The 21636-nt window shown below is 39.7% G+C and overlaps 1 protein-coding gene across 1 annotated transcript in view; it reads right to left on the minus strand.

Annotated features, from left to right (window-relative positions):
* The window catches only part of CLVS1 (clavesin 1), a 109490-nt gene that overhangs the window by 53545 nt on the left and 34309 nt on the right, over positions 1-21636 (minus strand). The window contains exon 3 of the mRNA XM_054818645.1: positions 16155-16329. Within this exon, the coding sequence (XP_054674620.1) occupies positions 16155-16329 (175 nt within the window). The remainder of the gene's footprint in view (positions 1-16154; positions 16330-21636) is intronic.

Below are 21636 nucleotides of genomic sequence, written 5' to 3' on the forward strand. Positions count from 1 at the left end.
TATCTCTATTTAAAAAAAAAACAAAACCAACCAAACATGACACTAAGGAGATAAAAGAGATGAGGAGTTTGGGTTTTTTCGATGATTTCAGAGGGAGATTGTAACAGTATTATGGAGCAGCTGCCCTGACTGATAGTCTCTTGCCCACTTGGAGGAGAGGACCTGCTGTGAGGTTTCCACAGCTCCTCAGAGGGAGCCAGGTGGAGTGCAGCAGCAGCAGCAGCAGCAGAGTTTTGGATGAAACTCTCTCCCTTTTGAGTCCTGTGGTTTGTACAGAACTCCTGCAAAGAAGCTGAAAAGCTCTGGGAATGACTGCGTGGTTTTCTGCCAAAGCACAGCTGGGGAATTCAGGGGTCTTTTGCTCTTCCTGTGCTTCAGGCGCTCCATGGGACACTGGAGTAATAGTGCCACAGTCCAGCTTTCATCTCGTGATCACAGTCACCGCTTCATTTGGCCCCAGGACAGGGTGTGTGGGGGTTTGCTGGAGAGGGTGGAGGAAAAGGCTCTGTGGTGTCTCCCTTTCTGTCGGTCCCATCGGTAGTGCTCACTCCAGCATTACAAGAGGAGAAATAGACCTTCAGCTCAGCAGCTCCTGCACCCGCCCACCTTGGTTGGACCAGCAACCCACCAGGCCTTCATGCTGTCCTCTTCAAGAGAGGCCACCAGGATGGCAACAGTGCCGTTTAGGAGCAGGTGATGCATCAGTGGGGATGACTGAACGCTCTGTGAATTTGATCCACCAAACTCTGCTGTTGTCATGCTTAGATAAGCACAGGGAGAAATACAATCATCTTCCACTAAATTTCAGAATTTACTACATTTAGTAGCATCTTGTTTGCTTGAATATGTTTATTTTTATCCTTCAGGCAAATATTTCTGCCTCCTGTGAACCTTTTATGTAAATCAACGGAGGCATTTGGCAAGCCATATCAAAACTGCAGCTTTACATATCACTGAAGCGGAAAATAAATGGAAATAATTACTGATGCCTTCAAGTACAGATTTGTTTCAAAATGAAACATGTAGCTTGGAGGGGGTGGGCAGTATATATCTAATGATTTCCTGTTAGCTTACACAGCGTTGGCTCAGACATTTTTATTTCATTCTGGGATGTGTTTTTTCCCTCTTTTGGGGGAGATCAGGGGGAGATGGTGGTTGGATGTTTGCTCATTTTAACCATATTGAACAGAATCAGATCTTTACTTTCTTAGTAAACCCAGAAGATTATACTTTTAAATACCACCCTCATGCTAGAAATTGGAAATAAACTGATGTTTGAAGGAAAAAGGTATACACTGCAGTGCCAGTAACATCACTAACAGGGTCACTGACTAAAATGTAATTTCTATATGATGGGCTTGATCAATATTCATAGGAGTCAATACTAATCTGTTTTCATGTATTTCAGTATAAACCAGAAAAGCACATCCTGATGCCACTGAGTTGCACTGACAAGAGGAGAAGTGAGTCCTGCAGTGCCAAGGGCGGCTCCTGACCCATCACCGCAGTCCATCGTCCTTTTAGGACCATTTCTGCTTAGTGTCTTTGGACTCTTGGAAACAAATGCTTTATAACCATTACCATGACTAGGCAGCACTTGAAGGAATCACTGAGGACTAATGCAAATTTTGCCGCTTCTGGAGCAGAAGGTGGCCGTGCAAGCCAGACCAAAGGCCCATCTGGCCCTGTATCCTCTCTCTAGACCAGCTGCCCTATTCAGCTGCCAAGGGAGGAGGAGGAACAGGTAAGCGTGTCTTCACCCAAGATGCTCTCAGCCTTCAGATATTCTCAGCTTTTAGAGTCAGATGTGATTCCTGTCTCCTTAGTCACTCAGTCACCCCCACTGGATTTCTTTCACATTAACCTGTCCAGTGTCTCTTGACATCGTGTGGCATCCACACGTCCTTTGAGACAAGGACTTTCAGGTCTACAGTGCACTGCAGGAAGAGCTGCCTCCTTTCGTTTGTTCCGAACCTGGTTCCTAGTAGCTTCATTTGCTACCCTTGTAGTAGTGAGTAGTAAGTAAGAGGTGCCACAAGTGACAGTGGCAAAGTATTATCAGCCCTGTGCTCCTTTAGTTTTTCAGAGCAACAGCTCCCAGACTTCAGCTATTACAGCCCCATCAAGCCCACGGGCGATGAGGGTTTTGCTGTGAATGCGAGTTCAAAGCTTTGCTTCTGCTGGATCTAAATTTTAAACACACCACCACCAACTGTACTTCTGTGCGGGTCACGCCCTACTCGGAGTTGCTATGGTTTCACAAGCCCAAATTTATTTATTGCTCCCCTGCCTGCAACCTCAGGATATAAAAATATACAGACAGTTGTATTTTAAAGGCTGACTCCAGTTTTATTTAATTTATCCCCATTTTTATTTTATATTTTGCTGCAGGGTGAAAATGAATGGGTTTTTTGGAACGCCACTTTTATTGCATTCCTATAGCATCTCAGCATGTGCTGATAGTACAGAAGTCCTGGAAAAGTGTATAGTATGAAAAAATGACCACTCATTCTACCCCTCCACATGTTACAACTCTTTTAAAGCTTTTAAAGATAGTAAAAGTATTAAGTGCCATCTGAGCTTTGCTTACTGTAGATAGAAAATCTCCGAAGAGACTATGCCTTAAGTTCAGGCAGAAATTATCTGAGAAAGGGCAAAACACCAAGAATGTGGGAGATGTGGCAACAAAAGAAAAAGTGAAACAGCATGTTTTCTGATGTATTTAGCAAAGCAAACTACTGCAAATATCCTTCCTGTACTACCTCCTGACAGGAAGCTTATCAATGTTTGATATGTTGCTGCTGAGCTCATTTACATAATTCTGATGCTAAACAAAAAAAACCAAACCAAAACAAAAAAGATATGGCACTAGCTGTTCTGCTTCATAAAAGCTCCCGTCATGGCACTGTAACAATACTTCAGCTTGTAAAGCTCTGCTGTGCATAAATGATTGGAGAAATGCAGGCGGAAAAGTGAGCTCATAACTGAAGAGGCAGAAAGGTAGAGAAAAAGAAAAATCATTTTACAGTTGGTGGTTTGCTGCAGTTAGCATGTATAACAGTATTTTGAAATGTTTAAAGGATGCAAGATCTGCTTCACACGTGACGACAGTTGAATGCCAAAGAAATAAGCAGGGTTCAAAGTCTTCACCTGTGTCACATCTTCTAAGGCTGTCCCTACTGGTGGCAGGTTTCTCAAAAGGATGCGGTGTACACGAAAATCAACAGATGTTTCATCTTTAGTGAAATGTTCCTGCCAAGAGTTATTCCACATCTTCTTTTAATGTGCCAACCAGCCCAGATTCAAAGAGGTCTGCCTTGAAAACAGAGCCTCTGGGGTCTGGGGAGAGGTGGCATGAAATTGCTCCCTGGGCTTGGACACAATCTCCCAAAAATACAAAATGAGGGAGACATTGATTTTTGCCTGTGGTTACCACAGTCATGTTAGTAGTGCTGGTGATATATTTGGGGATTCAGTGTGCTGAAATTCTTGATCACTTGCCTCTGTTCATGCCATGGGTACGTACTGACTGGTCCAGGGCAATTTGCAGAGAGGCAGTATCTGAGATACTGCTGCTGAGGGAACACTGCAGCCTGACAACTAACTGCATGGAAGTACATTTAAGTCGGGTATTTATTTTCAACAATGTGTATGCCCAACAAAGCAGTCTGCTGTTAAAAGCAAATTTCTGAGAATCATATTCTGATATTATTACAGAATTTGTACTATGTAAAATTTCTAATTTTAAAAAAATAATCATCAGAGAGGACTAATTTGCAAAATCTCCTACAAGCATGCAAGATTATGTCCTAATGTTTGGGTTTTTTTTTTTTCTTTTGGTCTAAACATGGAATCCTACAGATGTATTTTCTGCATTGGCTTCAAAGAAAAGGAATGCACCACTACAAAGGGTTTCCTTTTTTCTTTTTTTCCTATATACAAACAAAGCTGGGCAATCCTTAGAGTTAGATTACTCAAGCTAATAGCAACAATCACTTATTTTGTTAGTTTAACAAACATTCCTGAGTTAATTTGCCTAGAATATCTTTGCAAAACAAACAACCACAAAATGGTGTAAGGAGTCAAAGGAAAATGCTTCAAACATTTGAATGAATTTTATCACAGATGGCAGGAATTTGCTAGTATGGTTATTTATACATTCTCAGGCACTACTGTTCAGGCATAAGTTATCTCTGGAACAGAGACAAATCTAATTTATTTTCATTGTCTTTTAAGATAGTTCAAATGGAATTTATTTGTGTTCCTTACCCAGCAAACTGGATAAGAGGTCTAGCCCTTTAAATGCTGTTGTTCCAGTTTTAGAGGAGGGAGGCTATAAAACGGGGGTGCTTCATTAAAATACCATAGCTGGCACCTCTCAGAGGCACAGGAAAAGAATATTCACTGAGTAAGTAACACATTATAAATTATAATTGAGATTCAATTCTCCCAGGGAGAAGAGAAGGTAACTTGTCATTTGAAGTGTTGTGAGTTTCTGAGAGTGGACTAGGAGTTTAGAGGGTATAATGATATCATTAAGAAATGCCCTTGCAAAGCAAGCAAAATTATACTGTGCTGTTTCTTGAAAACCACAGGAACTCTTTATTGTTCTGTCAGCAGCAGTTCAAAGAGCTATGTGACCCCATTAACATTCACTCAGGCATGTATAACAGATTGGAGGGGGGAAATTTCTTGAATAGTTAATTATATTTGGTGTGTTTGAATACCTAATGCCGCTAACCATGTGGGCTCAGCACCACAAAATGCACACCTTGCACACCTGGTTTGCCTCACAGCTTTATTTATCTTGTAGTATTTAGAGGAGAAAGCAATATCAAAGCTAGAGAAAGAGCAGGAAGTGGAAAAAGCCAGATAATGGCTAGCTGATTTGATGGCCGTGGCTGAACTGATCTAGTATTTGCAGTAGCTCTGCTTTGCACAGAAATTGTTATTAGACAGCCAGAAGACCCTTTGAACCCACATATCACCACCCAGCGACTGGGTAGCAATGTGTGGGCTGATACACTTTAAGCTTAAGCTAGAATCTTGCAGAGAGACCGAGTTTCTCTCAGTTTCGAAAAGAGGTAGCTCTTCTGACCAAATTATTTATTTATTTCATGTGAAAAATTGTGGGTTTCTTTTAGAAGATGTTGACTTTTGTAGAAAAGTTTCATTGCAGAAATTCTGATGCGGTATCTGACCAGGACAGCAGCTTGGCTGTTTTCTGCTTCCTTAGTCCTTCGTCAGTCCGATTGTCCAAGTGGCTCTTCTACACATGATGCCAAATGACTACAGACAGTCTCCATGCTGCAGTGATCGTTGACTCAGCTTGAGCAAAGGCAGTGGCCAGCAACAGAAACTGAGGTTTGCCTGGTTGGTTCCGAGTGCACGTGTTCTCTTTTTGATTAAAAAATGTTTGTGGTTTGTCTCAAAATACAGAGGGTTAATTTTTTTTTGCATAGGAAAATGACTAATTTTATTTCAGAGAGAGACAGTAGAAGATATTGTCTCCAATGTTAGCAGAAAGCCCACTCACATTGATTAATTAAATCCAAAGCTTTATCTGTAGCAATTCATTAATTTCAGTTAGAGTACAGATTCAAGAATCCTTATCTCTTTAGGACTGTCCCCTCGCAGCTTTCCTCACGCTTAGCAATAAGTTTGATAAATAATATCAAATGATATGATAAAGGAAAGGACCATCACAAGGAGGTAAATGCTGCCTCTGTTATACTGAGAGGATGTTATTTCCTGAGAAACTTTTAAATTCAGGTCCTCTGTATTTGTTAATGAAGCCTAATAAAGTTAGGATTGCCAGTGGCAATCCTTCATGAAACTTCACACAGAAGTTAGAGTAGGACACTTTGTAAGTACTGCAGATTTCCATTTACATGGGCTTTCCCACCAACCCACCAGAAACTATCTCTTCCAGATATTGAACACACGTGTGACTGAGCACACTTTTAATTCAAAGCTGCTTCTAAATTCTCTTGGAAAATAGAAGAATAAGATTTATATTACACTATAAGCCTAGGCAAGCTTCAATCCTGTTTTCAGTTTATTGAAAGTTCCACTGTTACCATACATAATTCTTAAAGGACCTAAAGAGAGCCTACAGGAAAGCTGGAGAGGGACTGTTTACAAGGGAAAGTAGTGATAGGACAAGGGGTAATGGCCTTAAACTGAAGGAAGGTAGATTTAGTTTAGATATAAGAAAGAAATTCTTCACTATGAAGATGGTGAGGCACTGGAACAGGTTGCCCAGAGAGGTTGTGGATGCCCCCTCCCTGGAAGTGTTGAAGGCCAGGTTGGATGGGGCTTTGGGCAACCTGGTCTAGTGGAGGGTGTCCCTGCCCATGGCAGGGGGGTTGGAACTAGATGGTCTTTGAGGTCCCTTCCAACCCAAACCATTCTATGGTTTGGTTCTATGGGTCTGTGAAATGTACGTGCTATTTGAAGAATTTTTGCATTGTAATTGTATTTGTATTAGCTCTGCTTTTTCTTAGCTGCATTTTCATTGCACGTAGATTAGAGTTGATCAGAAAGCCTACTCTGAAATGGAAATTACTTTTATTACACTCCAGCCATGCTTTAAACTGGTTCTACTGCAAACAATTTGAAACAGTGGGAGTGCACTTAGAGTGAAAAGCAGAATACACATTCAAATGGTCTCATATGTGACTACCAGAAAGGGATGCAAAACACATCCTGTAAGAATCATAGGGAGGTTTGAATTACAGGGCAGTAGAGCTACTGGAGGAATTTCCACTGAAATGCTTTTTTCCTCAGAAAACGCTCATTTGTTGAATTCAAAGCTTAGCGGGGATCAAGGGGTAGAGAACAGGGGAGAAGGAAGTAGGATGAATTTTCCACTTGATGTTTTCATCTTTCCTTGGAAGATTGTGATGTTTGAGATGTTTCAGGTTGACAATTTTGCATCAAGGAACCCCTGCTATTCAGGAATGCTTGTTTCAAGTGTTAAGCTCTATACAGTTAAGAGGAGACATAAAAATGTTTGAGAACAAACCAGAGTGCTTCAAGATCACTAAACAAAAGGTTCTAACTGATGTGTAAAATTTCCAAAAAGTGCTCAGATGTTGAAGGACATTTTCCACAAGCCTGGAAAACTCTTATGAAGTGGAAAATCACTTCCTGCCACAGTGTAACAGGGATGGAATTACTGTTGCCATCAAGGCAATAGCAAAAGTCTTTCACATCAGTTGGGAATTTACCTAAAACTTACTAAAAACATTGTAGTCTCTTTTGACCATATTGACTATATGCATATTGACCATACAAATATGTATGACCATACAAAGTATTGATGAATTTATAAGTTGCTTTATTTAGGAGGAGATAATAATAATAGATGAGGCTTTAAAGAGAATTGTTATGTGTGGTAGAAAAATCCTATTTGTCTGCACATAATAGGAGTCAAACAACAAGCAGGCAAACATTTCTCAAAATCACTGCCCTTCTGCAGAATTTTAAAATGTCTGCAGCTCTTTATTAAAAACTTGCACCAGAAATTATTACCTTGCCTAGAGCAGCAGAGAGGACAATGTCAACACAGAGTCCTGACGCGGTCCCTCCCTGCAGCCGCGTGAGCTGAGCTGCTGGCTCTTGCACGGCAGCGGTCAGGGACCCACGGCCAGTTTCACTGATGCAGCACATCCTTGGAGGCATGTGCTGGAAAGGGGACTGTGAGCCAGAGATGTAAGGGGACAACTGATCTTACACTGCCACAGCTGTTTTCCCAGGAGCCGTGGATCTCAGTCCTGCAGTTGTTAGTCAGACTCCAGCATGAGCCCTCTCCTAGAGAGATCCAAGTCCTTATCTACCTGTGCTTGGGGGATAATCCTTGCCACATATCACAACGTACAGTCATATTGTCACTCCTCTTCTTGCTCTGACTTCCTCCATCTCCCTACCCACATGTACCTCCATCATCACCCCACATCTCAAACAAAAAAGAACCCATTACACCTCTGTTGGCATGTAGCTCTCACTGAAATGTCATGACTCTTGTATCTTTCTGGTCTAATCTTGTACATGCAATCCCTTTTATATTTTTGCATAATTGCTTTATATATTTCTCATAACAAGAAGGTATCTGTAGTAAATGCTCTCTTCAGGAAGCTTTCACTCAGTTTCCATGCTATAAAGGAAAAGGCTTCTGGGGTCGTAAAAGAGTTAAACAGTTATTGCAGACACATCACTCCTGAAGTTCTATGAAATTAATGAGGACAGGGATAATGTAAATTAATGCAAGTACATTTGACCATGTCCACATTTTATGAAAGGAAGAAAGGTTCAACATACAACATGAGCTACTTCTACATATGTTGGTGGGAAGGTTTGAGCATGACTGGTGTTAGCTCTAGCTGCCTTTTACTGGCTACCTGTAAGAAATAGCTGCTTTCTGTTCTAAGCAGATTTACTGTAATAAACTTTCTCATTTCCTTGCTGGGCCTCAAAGAGTATTTGCTTCCTGTCTGACTCTTATCAGCAACTGGATGAGATGTTTCCTAAAATGTAATAACTGGCATGAAAAAAAGACTTTCCACTTAACATATCCAGCCTTGCTGGCTGTCCACACTGCAGCTTATCCTCTACTCGCAGCCAAAAGCCCCAAAGCCTCCAACTGGCAAATATGGCTGGACTGATCAATTCTACTAAGCAGTTAATTCCAATTTTCAAGTGACAAATGTGAGTCTACAGCCTACTATGCTTTTCTTTTTCCTTGTTCCATTCAACTCCCTAGAGATGATAGGCACACAATGAGCACAGGCCTTCTCTTGCAGAGAGCAAAGTCTGTTTATCTACCTTTATTTTATATATAATGAGTCAATCCCTTTTCTCGTCTCCTATAATTTCAAAGGCACCCTCACTGACAGCTCAGAGAGTACTCACTCTACATATCACAACAGCTGTTGGAGACAGATAGCATGAGCATTTCTGGAATGATTCAAACTGACCTTCTTTCAATGGCCACTAAAAGCTCATCATTAGCTGTTACTTGTTCAGCAGTTCAACACAGGTCTCTAACATGAAGCACATTCTAATATTGAGGAAAAAAATAACTAGAGAACAGATTGGGGAACTTTTGAGACAGCCTTTCATGGAAAAAAATGGTATGTTTCTTATGTGTATATATTGCAAATGGTTTCATCCAAATATCTGTGTAAATATGCAGACTTACATCTCGTACAAGTGGTGGATTTGAAATCAAGAAAGTTTTTTTGCTACAGATGTTCAGGAATCAGAGTATCTCATTGCATCTTATAGCATCTGCTAAATTCTGATCTGTAGCCATTTTCCAGAATCTGAACATCATTAGATCTTGAAGCTGTCTCTTTTTAGAAACAATGAAATCATTCTAACTGGGAGGAGATCTCTATTTTCTTCACAGACCAGATTTGTCTCCCTCTGTAGGTAAACTCACGTTTCTATAGCTAATCTTGCCTCTGTGAACATAAGCTTCAATTATTAGCAGGTCTTCTAGAGTTATTAGCCAGGACTCTAGTTTGGGAAGCTACGACATGCCTTTTGGACATATCAACACACTATGATTATGACACAGGAACATCCTATTTTTATATTCTGAGGAAATTGCCTGTCCTCTGGTCAGCCACTACTAAAGAAATGGTTATTGACCCTCAAGGACCCAGCCTAGAATATCCTCTTTTCTTTGGTTTCTTTATCCTGGAAAAGATAATGACAAGGGTTTTGCACACAACCCAAAATCTAAATATTTCCATAATTTTTTACAAGTCTTTAAATTCTGGACATTAAAAAAAAGAGAAAACAGTCTGCCTTCAAGTGGATTTGTTTCTAACAGGGGAAGGGAAAGAGGGACTGATTCTTAGCTGCCATAAATCAGCATTACCCTGCAGATGTGCACAGAGCCCCAGCCAGTTATACCACCCCAGCAACTGGCCTCAGCTGTCTGCTGAGTTTTGTCTTTCAGATTTTCAACCTGAAAGACTGAGGAGCAGCCAAATAAATGAATGAGTGACCTTTGAATCTGCATGTAGTCTCCCAGAGATAAACGGCTTTAGAGTCTACACTGAGGGGCTTTTTACATTAGGTGCTAAGGTCTTTTTACTTGTCCTTGTCCAAGCCAGTGTATATGTGTGCCTATATATGGTTTTACTTGCCTAGCTTCTATTACTTTCGATTTGATCTGTTTTGCCTTCAGTAGGCAGTGACAGAGAGCTCTCTGGTTTTTTGTTAATAAGACCTGTTATAAATACCTGATGAGACATAACAGCATCATAGAGTATTTATAGCATAGACAGACTTCTCCCTACACTACGGATTTGTACAGAAAGGCTGCGATAGAATAAGTCTTTTTAGAGTGTTCTTCACTTTGTTATTATGTGGATTATCACTCACTTTAAATTTTCAAGTAACAGAAACTCTATGGAAAGACTAGTTGTATCTTATACTTACTATGTAAGGCATCTTATAGCCTGCATCCTTCACATGAATCATAATGAGTTCAACTGGAAGTACTAAGTCAAAGAGATCACATCTACCTCAGGTATCAGAGTATAAATGTGTTAAAGCAAGGAGAAAAGAGTCAGCTCCTGGCTCCAGGGTCCAGGCTGGTGAAGGAAAGACCAAGTTTGCAGGGCAGAGGTTTTGGCAAAATCTCCAGATGGATGAGGACTCTCTGGGCTCTGTTAAGATCCCAGGTTTGACCATAACAAAGATTCAAACTTACCCATTGACCCAGGTCATGCTGATCTGAAATACTGCTCCATTATCTCAGCTTGATTTTAACTTTGAAAAAGCAAGAAATTCTAACAATTAAGACAGAAATCAAGTGCTTCTTATCATGCATAATGAAATGGAATATTAAGTATTTTGATTTCCAGATGAAAAATTTTGAAACAAACATATTTCCAGATGTTTTCCAGATAATTTTGGAAACATATTTCACCATAATGCTTCTATTCTGAAAACACGGCATTGTTCCAGAAAAAATATTTCTCACTGGAAAACTTTTATCAGTTCAAAAAGCTCATATTTTTCACTAAGATTTGGAAAAACAAACAAACAAAAAATTACATCTTTTCCATAGTATTGAACTAGACTTTTTTCCTTCAAGCTCTATTTTTTAGTCTGTATTTTGAACATATTTTATATTTAGCTCTTCTTCAGAAGCACAACATGAAAAATATTTGATTGTATAAGATAGCGTCAAGAGACAAGTAATCTACTGCTATAATTTAACTGACATTAAGTTTCTCAGTCCCACATAATTACAGTAGGAGGAAATTTAAAAAAAAAAAAAAAAACAACACAAAAACCTTTTTAAATCTATTGCTCATCTTAAAGATCAAAAAGCTTCATATAATTCTAAGCAGGATGAGTTTTCCCTAATCTGGTATATCGTTCCAGATTTTGAAGTGGTATAACATCCAATAATGTCCAAACAAACCTGTTAGCTTGATTATCTGACTTGATCTCAGAATTGGAGCTATTCTGGACAATTGTACCTTGAACAGTTTTCTAAGAGAACCTTATACAAGTTTCTCTTATTTGAAGATTTTTTTACAGAAAAATGTTATCAGTACCACTATCTGATTAAGGTGTTCTTATGTGAAGCATCATTGATTTCCTTTCATTTCCCTCTCCTCCCAGAAATACCAGTTTCAAATGTTCACTGGATGATGATAAACTGCAGATAATTTAAAAAACAAAAACAAAAACTAAACAAAACAAAACAAAAAACCAAACAAGAAAGAACTTTAATGAATCTCCTAATGGACATTGTTGATCATAACTTCTGTCAGGTTATTACCAATGAAAATCTGGGGACAAAGTCCTCTTTGGTGATCTCAGTTGTTCCCTGTTACTGCTGTTTGCTGCAATGATTGTGAAATTTGTATCAAAGCCCTACTGAACCCTATAGATCACTCCTGCAGTGATTCATCATTGTCACAAAGTAGGCATAGGGCTTTTTTTTAAGAGTCACTGCCCTCACATGTGTGAATATAATTGCATGTTACAGAATTATCAGAGAAAAAAGGAGTATGGCCAGGATATAACCATTCACCCTACTTGTTTCAGTACCTTGAGGCAGCCTTGGGGCAAGTTACCTTTTAGGTAAGGCAGAACTAGGTACACTGGCGTGCAAACCTGATCTTCAGGTCATTTTGAATCCAGCTTGCTGATTTGTGCCATAAGCCATTCAGCTGGGTCTTGGTGGCCTTCTGGCTTTGTTTTCACCAAAGCAATGGCATGAGATCAGACCTTGCGCTGCTCTGAAAGTTTTGGAATATTTCTGGATGGTGTTGGAGAAGTTCTGCATTTCAACTCAGAGGACTAGCTGGAGGGGAGTTCTATATGGATACATGCATACACGTACTACAAATTGTAGTACATAGCCCTGGTGTTGGATAAGGCAGAAGCATACAGTATTTCTCTATAATCATTGACAGAAGCGCCCTAAAATCAAAAGTCCTGTCTGGAGGCAAAGCAGCTATATTGTCTGAGCAAAACCCAACCAACATTAAAAAAAATAAGTCTGGGCTTCTTTGGACATCCAGGCTATGTTTACTGTAACACGTTACAGCCCCGATTCCCGTGTTTACTATAGGTCTTCAAACACAGCGGTCAGTAGCAAACATCCTGCATACTAAGGATTGTTGTGACCATGTTTTACATGCTTTACCTGCTTCATGATTGCAACATGGGTTTCTTGCCTTTGCCATTAGACTCTGATGCTTCTAAACTGTTATGCAAAATGCCAAAAGATCAGTCTCTGGTTAACTTAAACCACAAACACATTTTGTCTACCATCATAGGATAATTATAAGATCGGCATGACATACAGAGAAGTATAACTTCACAGATGAACAGAACAGAGGGGAGAAATATGATGTGAAAGGGAAAAGCTGTTCACATTAAAAGAATAAGGATCAGAAGTCAAAACTCATCAAGTTATTGGCAAAATAGATTGGTTTTATATACATCTCTTTCCCAACCTTTCCATCCACATGACAATCTTCTCTTTAATGTGTTAAAACTCAAAAAGATTGGTAAGGTCTAGGAAGGAGTACGGTATGAGCTCAAAACATACAGTAGCAATTGCCTTATGATAAAAGAGCAGAGCTCATTAATCAGAGATGGTTTAGGCACTAAGAACACATTTGTCCCTGCGCTGCTGTGGCATAACGAGAATTGCCATACTGTACAAATACTTGTTTAGTATCTGAACAACTGTTGTTTAGAGTGCAGGTATTAGGCTACCTTTAGGTCATTAACTAGCATAACTGAGAAACAGAGTAGCTGCCCTGTTGAGTCATAATGAACTATTTTGTAAGATGTAATATATACAGAAATGCAAAGAGAAAAAAGTAGTATTGAGCAAAATAAGCTTTCAGCCACATAGTGATGTAATTCATACTTCATCTCCCTGAGCATTTACACACATTACAGTATTTGGAACTGAGCATCCTATATAATAGCAACATATTAATCTCTGCAGCTAAGTCTATCAGATTTGACTAGTCTTGATCTTGCAACACAGGATGAATTAACATGTGCACTTCCGTAATGTTTGTTCTCTTCACTTAGTGGTAATGCACTGCAGCAGCTATTTGAGGGAAGAAGTAAACTGAATACAAATGCAAAAAAATGAACTGCCGATATATTAATTGGCTTAAAGCAATCTGGAAGTAAGGAAAAAAAAAACCAAACCAACCCAAATGCATAAATTTAAATTATTAAATACACTACTATTTAATTTGTAGAGCTCTATATTTCAGAAAGCAATGGTCTGAGATACTGAATCAAATGAGAATTTAACAAAGCTATGGGAAAATGGTTCAGCTATGGCATTAAAATTGTTATTACAAAGATGCTAGAAGTTTCTGGCTCAGATACCAACACACATATGGTTCAATCCCACCAGAAATTGTAAGAGAGAATTATTTTCCTTCCATCCACTTTACTAGATTTACACAGGACTTAATATGACCCAAAATCTCTTCTTAGAAAGGAGGACTGGGATAGCCATGTAATCTGCCTGTCTGAGGATCCGTACATGCACAGTGCCTTAGCTGTGAGAAATAACAAGGAACCAAAAGAATCTCATTTTTTTTCAGACATCATCATCTCATGAGAGTAGAACCTGACTTTTTCAATTTCAATGACCTCCCTGCACAATATGCAACTCATCTTGAGACTCTTTCTGCATGTAGGTATTGCCAGCATTTCAATTGCATTTTACAGAAATTTTACATTAGGATAGCAGTAGTTCTTTTAAAATAATAATAGAACAAAGTCTTAATGAAGGTACTTCAACAGCAATGATTAGAGCAAAAAACCCAAAACCACCTCCTAAAAAAACCCCACCAACATTGCTTGCTAAATATGTGCTTTATAAGCATGAATGACTTGCTTCTAAACCTGGTAAATCAGAGTGCAGCATTCACAACTCCTACAACTAAATGTCTAGGACACATTATCGCAATTTGTACTTTTTAGAGAGACAGTTATATTTCTACTTATCATGGAGAAGATGACAGTAATGTGACTTTAAATGAGAAATCAAATGCCCACCTATCAACAAGAAAGGCAGCCACCTTAAAATTGCCCAGCACAAGATGTCAGGCTAATGACACCATCATAAAACCAACTTAGGTACTTCCAGAAACTTATTGTTGCCAACAACTGCAAATAAACTACGGGCTCCCTCCAGGTAATGGGGATGTCAAAGAAGAGAAGTTGGAAGTGCAAAATTTGGAAGGCACAAGGATACCTTGCTGGAATTTCATTTCCTTACGAATGTCACTTAGCTTTCTCTTCCTTCTGACGGGAAGGTTTTTTTGAACTACAGAATGTTATGCTGTGAAGGAAGGCAGATGAAGTGATAGTAGCAGCAGGAGAAGGTATTGTCCTACGGACTAATTGCACAGCGTGACTTCCTAATTTGTTAGAATAGATGAAAATTCCCCAGAAAGGGGAACAGAGGCTTAAAACTGCTGGCAGATTTTTCTACCTCGTATTTGCATGATAACAAAAAGTAGACATAATCATGATCTAATTGTAGACAATTTGTTAGTCAAAAAATTAGTTGAACAAATTGTTCTTTCTAGTATAAAAGTTAAAATACACACACACACCAGGGAAGATTATTCCTGAGGTATTTATGGCTGCAGGATACCTGAAAAGTACTACAAATAAAATGGAAAAACAATGACTTATAAAACCTCTCCTTTTAAATATGTAGCTATGTGAAATGTGGTCCTTAAGCAACTTGGTCTAAGACTGAAGTCAGCCCTGCTTTGAGCAGGGGGTTGGACATGGTGATGTCCAGAGGTCCTTCCAACCTAAATACGCCTTGGATTCTATCAAATGCCCACAATCAATGAGGTTATAACAGACTACTTTAAGCCTAAAAATCTATCTCAAGTCTAACAGCAGAGATGGACTCAGACTCTAGTGGAAAGGGCTAAGTCCTCTCTGAGCACCACATCTTATCCTCATCTTCAGGTTGCCCCATCAGGCCCCAGCTGCCTTGTCCTCACTTTCCACCTAACCCTGTAACACGGTTTTAGCTTTTTCCTATTTATTTGCAAGCACCAAGTGGATGTGCAGCCCCTGAACAGTTTGAACCATAATGTAACAGGATCCTGTGTGACAAACGAAGGCAGTCAGAATGAGGACACAACAGGGAGCCTGTCCTCCCTCTTCCTCATTTCCCTCCGACTCAAATACATGTGCATGAACACGACAGCACACTTCCATCTGCTGAGGGAGCTGCTCTCTTCTCCTGCCACCCTCCCTCTGCGTACAGATGTTCTTGAATGTGGGCTGCACACTCCAGAAGGCAGATGCTGCTGGATTTTAATCCCTCTGAATTCTCGGATGGATTAAACCTCAAATCTCTAACTGTCCCTCTTAATGCTGCAGTAAGTAACACAGACATTGGTTACGCTGATTTACAGCTGAAATAAAAACGAAAGACAGTCAAAATGAAACGTCTGAAAATCAATCTATGCTGTGAGTGGATGGGACACTAAAGCATTCTGGATTATTTTCTCCCACCACCCTTCACACTGCCCAGTGCCTGATGAGGCAAAAATCACTGGCTGCAGCAATAAAAGTTGCAGGTACATGTATTACCCTCCACCTACCTGTAACCCTTCAATGGCCAGTTTGAGGATAGACGGTGTAAGCTTGGAGGCTTGCTTGAAGGAGAAGTTGCTCCAATCTATAATTAGAATGAAGCCATTTATCTGAAGCTCCTGATCTTCGATGAGCACTTCCAACGACAGTAGGATAGCTCGAAGGATATCTATGAAGGAGTTCCTAAAGCCAAAGCAGAAAAAAAATAAAAATCAATGTTTGCGGTTATCTTCAAACCTGAAGATGCTCAGCTTTGCTGTCGTTGGGGCATGAGCAAGGGACATGAATTTTTTCTGGTAGAATTCTTCTGAAAAGAGTTGTTTCAGAGGTGTCACTAAAGCACTTCTGCTCTGAAACTCACATTCCTCTGCTTGATGTGATAAGTCCTGCTCACTGGTGGATAAAATAAACCCTGAATTAAATCTTTTAGATTCTTCTGGCATTTCTTACAATAGATTTTAGCTAAGTTAGTTTGGGAAAATATTTCTCTGTGGTGAAATGAAACAGATGCAGGCTATCAGTTTAAATCCTGCTCCTCTGGATATACTTTACCAGGGTTTTTTGTTTGTTTGGGGTTTTTTTCCCCTTCTTTTCTTTTCTTTCTATTATAAAGAGGAAAATCAGAGAAGGAAATAAATCTGTATGGTATTAATATAAATGGTATGGTTACAACTAGGCTCCCTGTCTTCCTGCTTGAGCGGAGGGAATGATCCAAGGCTTTGCACAGTAAAGTTTGACTGTTGCCTTATTTCTGCAAACCAAACACAACATGGTAAATAGCTGTATGCACTCAAAATGGGAACTCTTTATTAATTAGCAGCTACCAATAGGCTGGCTGCAAGGTTTCCCTAGCTCTGGGAGAATAATTAGAAACCTTGGAGGCCCTGAAGGAGATAGCAAGTGACAGAGAAGAAAATGTTGAAATGTTTTCTTTAATGTGAAAATCTGTACTGAGAAGCCTGGGCCGCTCTCTACTTCCATTTCACAAAAGCTAGTTGGACACTTTGATGACTTATTCCATATTTACACCTGACTAAGTTGAATAAGGCCCTCTCATCATCTGTCCTTCCCGTTAAGATGATTTACAAACAACAGATACTTTTAGAGAGCAGCAAGCAAGGAAAGCTTCAGAAAGTACAGCTTAACCTTCTGTAAAATGAAATTGTAACATACTGCTATTGTGGTCTGCTTTACCTCTGCCTAAGTCTCAAATTTTGATGAGGCCTGAGGTGTATTATAGGGAAGGCTCCCACCATGTTCTCCCACGGAGATTTTAATTTAATCCTTTTCTGCTGTTTTCTTTAATTTAGAACAAGTTATCTAAGCCTACAAGAGTGTTGTTTCAAATTCTATCCTGAGAGAAAAAGACTATGTGCAGTCAAAACAAACTTCTCTGCCATCAAGACCTCTATCCCTGAATGGCAGCAACACATGAAAAATTTCTGTTAGAAGTAAATGGTGAAGTGTTTTCTTCTTCTTCTTTTCTCTCAGCATGTTTCAAGAGGAAATGCACATTCCTTCTCTAAAGACATGGTCCCTTGAAAAAGCTGTTTCTGAACTGTGCCTTTCTGCCTAAGTCAGAAGCTTCTCTGAAGTATAATTGCTGAGGCAACTTGAAATACATAAAGCTTAAAGATATTTAACTTTGTTGTTGCTGGGTACCAGACCACCCCTCCTTCATTTGCAGTAACAGGACAACCTTGACCTTTCCAAATCGTGTGGGGAAGCCGTGTTAGACAAATTGAAGGAGTACTTTCCTTAGCAACATAAGGTGAAGGTATACCAATTGGATTGGCAACTGACATTTATTTTTAGTCTAAATTTATTTCCAAAAACTGTGATATGTATATACTATCCACCGCCCAGCTGAAATGAGTGATGACTTTCAAACAGCAGCATCAAATTATTAGACTTTCAGTGATGAAAAAAGCAATCGCATCCCTAGACCACATCTACTTAATATATCCTACACTATTCTACCCCAGCATCCCTATTCAAGGGGGTCAGCCTTCCAGAAGAACTGCCCCTTGGAAACTCCCAGATGTGTGCAATAGCTCCAGAAGTGTCCTCACACACATGCCAGCCTTCGCCACTCTCTTGTTCGCATCAACACAGAATGATATCATCATTCATGGACAGGCTAAATCGAGGGAGATGGACTAATCCAGAGCTTGTTTTAACCCCACGGTTGCAAACCTTAAAATTAACTGAATACTTGTTATTACTGAAGGTGTGAAAACAGGGCCACACTGTGATAAGAAAAGGTTTCATCCTTCATTTGTGGGAATTTTTCTTAATAGAACATTCAAACTCATATTCATGATCCTGTTACCTCTGATGCTTTGAAAGGCTGGGTGATGATTTCAGTATGGCCGTATGGAAATGGTGCATACATGGCATCTTATGTAATCCGGTTAAACTCTAAATCACAATTAAATATTTCATTTGACTGAGCACAAAATCTTCCTCTAAGACTCTATGCTGAGGAATTCCAAACTTTCTTTGGGTGTCTACATAGACTACCAGGTTATCAAGCAATTACTCACCTGTACTTCCCTGTATTTTCAGTAGAAATTATTTGCCTGGGAGATATGGTTTTCTTAGCGTGTAAATAACCTGGCTGTCCCCTGCCCAGATCCCTTCCCCCTCGATGTATTTGCAGTTTTAAGACATGGTGTAGGAAATAAACTGAACACAAAGACGTTCTTCAGATGAGTACAAGGAGACATGAAAGCAGCACACAAGTCGTCCAGGTGGGTTGTTTGCAGGCACACTGTTCTGTGAATGCAGGGTCTGGATAGAAATCAGACAGAGTGCCACTTGAGGCTGAAGCCCTCTGCTCCCTAATCTTGAGGCTTTGAGACAAATTATTCAGCTGTGTGACTGATTTGCATCCAAATCATTTTCTATGCATGAACACAGAAGCATTTTCTACTAGTCCATCTCTTTTGTTCCTTTGCTTAATGTTCCCTTCCCTCCTCCAATCCCCCTCCCCACCAGTTTAACCCTCTCATACCACCAAAAAAAAAAAAAAAAAAGTGAAATAAATTACTATTACACAAAGGGAAATGTGTAAGGTGCTGTAAGGATTCAGCATGGAGCCTACTGAAGTGAGCCACTAATGAGTTACAAAAGATTTGCACAAGCCCCAGAAAGACAAAAAGGGGGAGGGAGAGGGTGTAGCTGCCTTGGCTGATTGGAAAGGTGCCACAAAAGAGGCTCTTCAAATATCCTTTGGAAAATGAGAAGTTAGCCCAATAGAAGCTAGTGGTAAGGAACAATCATGTAAAACAAAAATGAAGATGGTTTAGCTGAGGGATTTAGTGGGGAGATTAGCCAAAGGCATAACATGAAAATAAATAAGAAGAAATTACTTAATTATAAGAGGCATAAGCAGGCTGTGAGAGAATCAAAAGGCTCAGTGGAGTACCAGGGTGCAATGGGAACAATTAAAGGGGATAAAGACATTGCAGGGAAATTAAATGATCTATTTGCATGTCTCTGCCACTAGTGATATTGAAGAGATATATGGGTAATAAAGCTGAGGGACCACTGGAAAATAAGGGGTCAAATAAGACATGCTGCAAGAAAGTGATACATTTTGGAGAAGATAGCATCAGTAAAAGCTTTTGACATGACTCCCTCTGAACAATTAAGCACGGGCTCTGTTTTAGGCATGCTAGTGAAATTAATTGGAATATTCAGGTGGTTAAAAGTATGAACATATAGAAGTTCTGGCAGCTGAAGCCATTAAGATTGTCTGGTAGTAAGCAAAAACAAACTGTGACTAAAAATACTGATTGTCCCACAAGGCAGCAGACTAACAAAGTTTGGACCAGTGTCATTATCTTGGCAGTTTCAGACAACTCAGCTTAACATCCCTCAGTATGCAATAAGAGCCTCTCTCCCGTAATACTTAAAAGGTGGCTTAGTTAAACGCAAATGCAGGTAAGAGGGGTTTCTTTACTTGTTTGGTGTTTTGTTTTGTTTTGTTTTGTTTTGTTTTGTTTTGTTTTTAAAGTCTCAGGATCCCAAATCAATGAATTTATCATCTTTTAAATGTAACAAAGAAATGAAGCTACATCAGCACATTTAACATAAGCTAACAAAAGACTAAGCAATATAAAACTGAGTCTCTCTGAAAACATAAGAAGAAAAGATGGTGTAGTACACCTCACAAAAAAGCTACAGCCAAAGCTGAATGACATTTAGCAAGCTGCAAACATGGCATCGATACAAATCAGGTAGGAGACCACATCTCGCTTTGTTCCCTCCCCACACAGTAAATCACCGACGCAGAGCAGAAATGCATGCTTAGCTTCTAGTGGGGGTAGAACTGGCACTGCCCTGCAAGGAGGATTCCCACTGGGAGTGAAGTGCAGAAGAGGAATTGGAAAGAAGAAGGACAAGAAAAACATGCTCAGGTTGTCCCAAATTATTTGAGCTAATGGAAGCAGAAGAAGCTGTAAGGAAAAGCTTAGAAAGGGAGATGTGAACAACATAGCAGATCAGTGCTGGTGGAGGAGGGAGAACCCAGGAAGAAGCATTTTGAACTGCTCCCACACACAGCCAAGGTACACTGTTCATGGAAAAGCCCTTGGAATCAGGTCAGCATTAGATTTTGAACTGGTGTTCATAAATCATATGAAGTAATTTATTTCTGCAGATTAAATTCTCCTTTCTGCTCATGAAATATTGATAAGAAATCCCCAACTTCCGTTAATGTATTCTTAGAAAACATCTGGGTTTTTTAATGCAGTTATTTATTTTAGAAACTTAAAACACACCTCTACTGAAAAAAGCACTGGAAATTACTGACATACAGTCCTTGGGGATTCATGTCTTGATTCTAACTTGTGATCATGAGTAGCTACCCTGCCCCTCCGGCATCAAAGGGAAATGGCAGTCAGTCCAACCACAGCAAAACCTTTCAGATCTTTTGGTGAGGAAGGGCCCCTCATATGGGGCAGCCCTCGCCTGAAGAATAACCAAGAAGAATAACTGTAAAATGAAGAATCGTGAATAAACATGGTGACTCACTTGACTAATCCTGGACCAGAGAAGATGAACAGTCGAACAGAGGAGCTCACAGCTGACTCATGCGCTGAAAAGGGCTTGTTTGTGTCATCTGTCTGAGGTCTGAATAGCGCATATGTGCGCAGAAATTAGCAAGGCTTGTCTGCGATTCACAGAGAAAATGGGTTGCATTCACAGCAAATGTTCACAACAAATATTTTGACCAGCCATGAGTAACTTTCTTCATAGACCAATTCAAAGCCATTTAAACTCGTTAGCTGCAAAAATATGAATAATTCACTAGTGCACAAACTGGAGAAATTCTTACACAACATGAGATTTTTTTCTTGTTTTAGAGGGTATCTTTGTCATACTCAAGTTAAGTTACAGATTTTTTGATTTCTCTGTAAAACCAGAATATATGCACATAAAACTCTTTCTGAGTAAAACACAGGTTGCATTAAGTTAATGTCA

The sequence above is a fragment of the Grus americana genome, chromosome 2, assembly GCF_028858705.1.
Source record: "Grus americana isolate bGruAme1 chromosome 2, bGruAme1.mat, whole genome shotgun sequence".
Taxonomy (NCBI): domain Eukaryota; kingdom Metazoa; phylum Chordata; class Aves; order Gruiformes; family Gruidae; genus Grus; species Grus americana.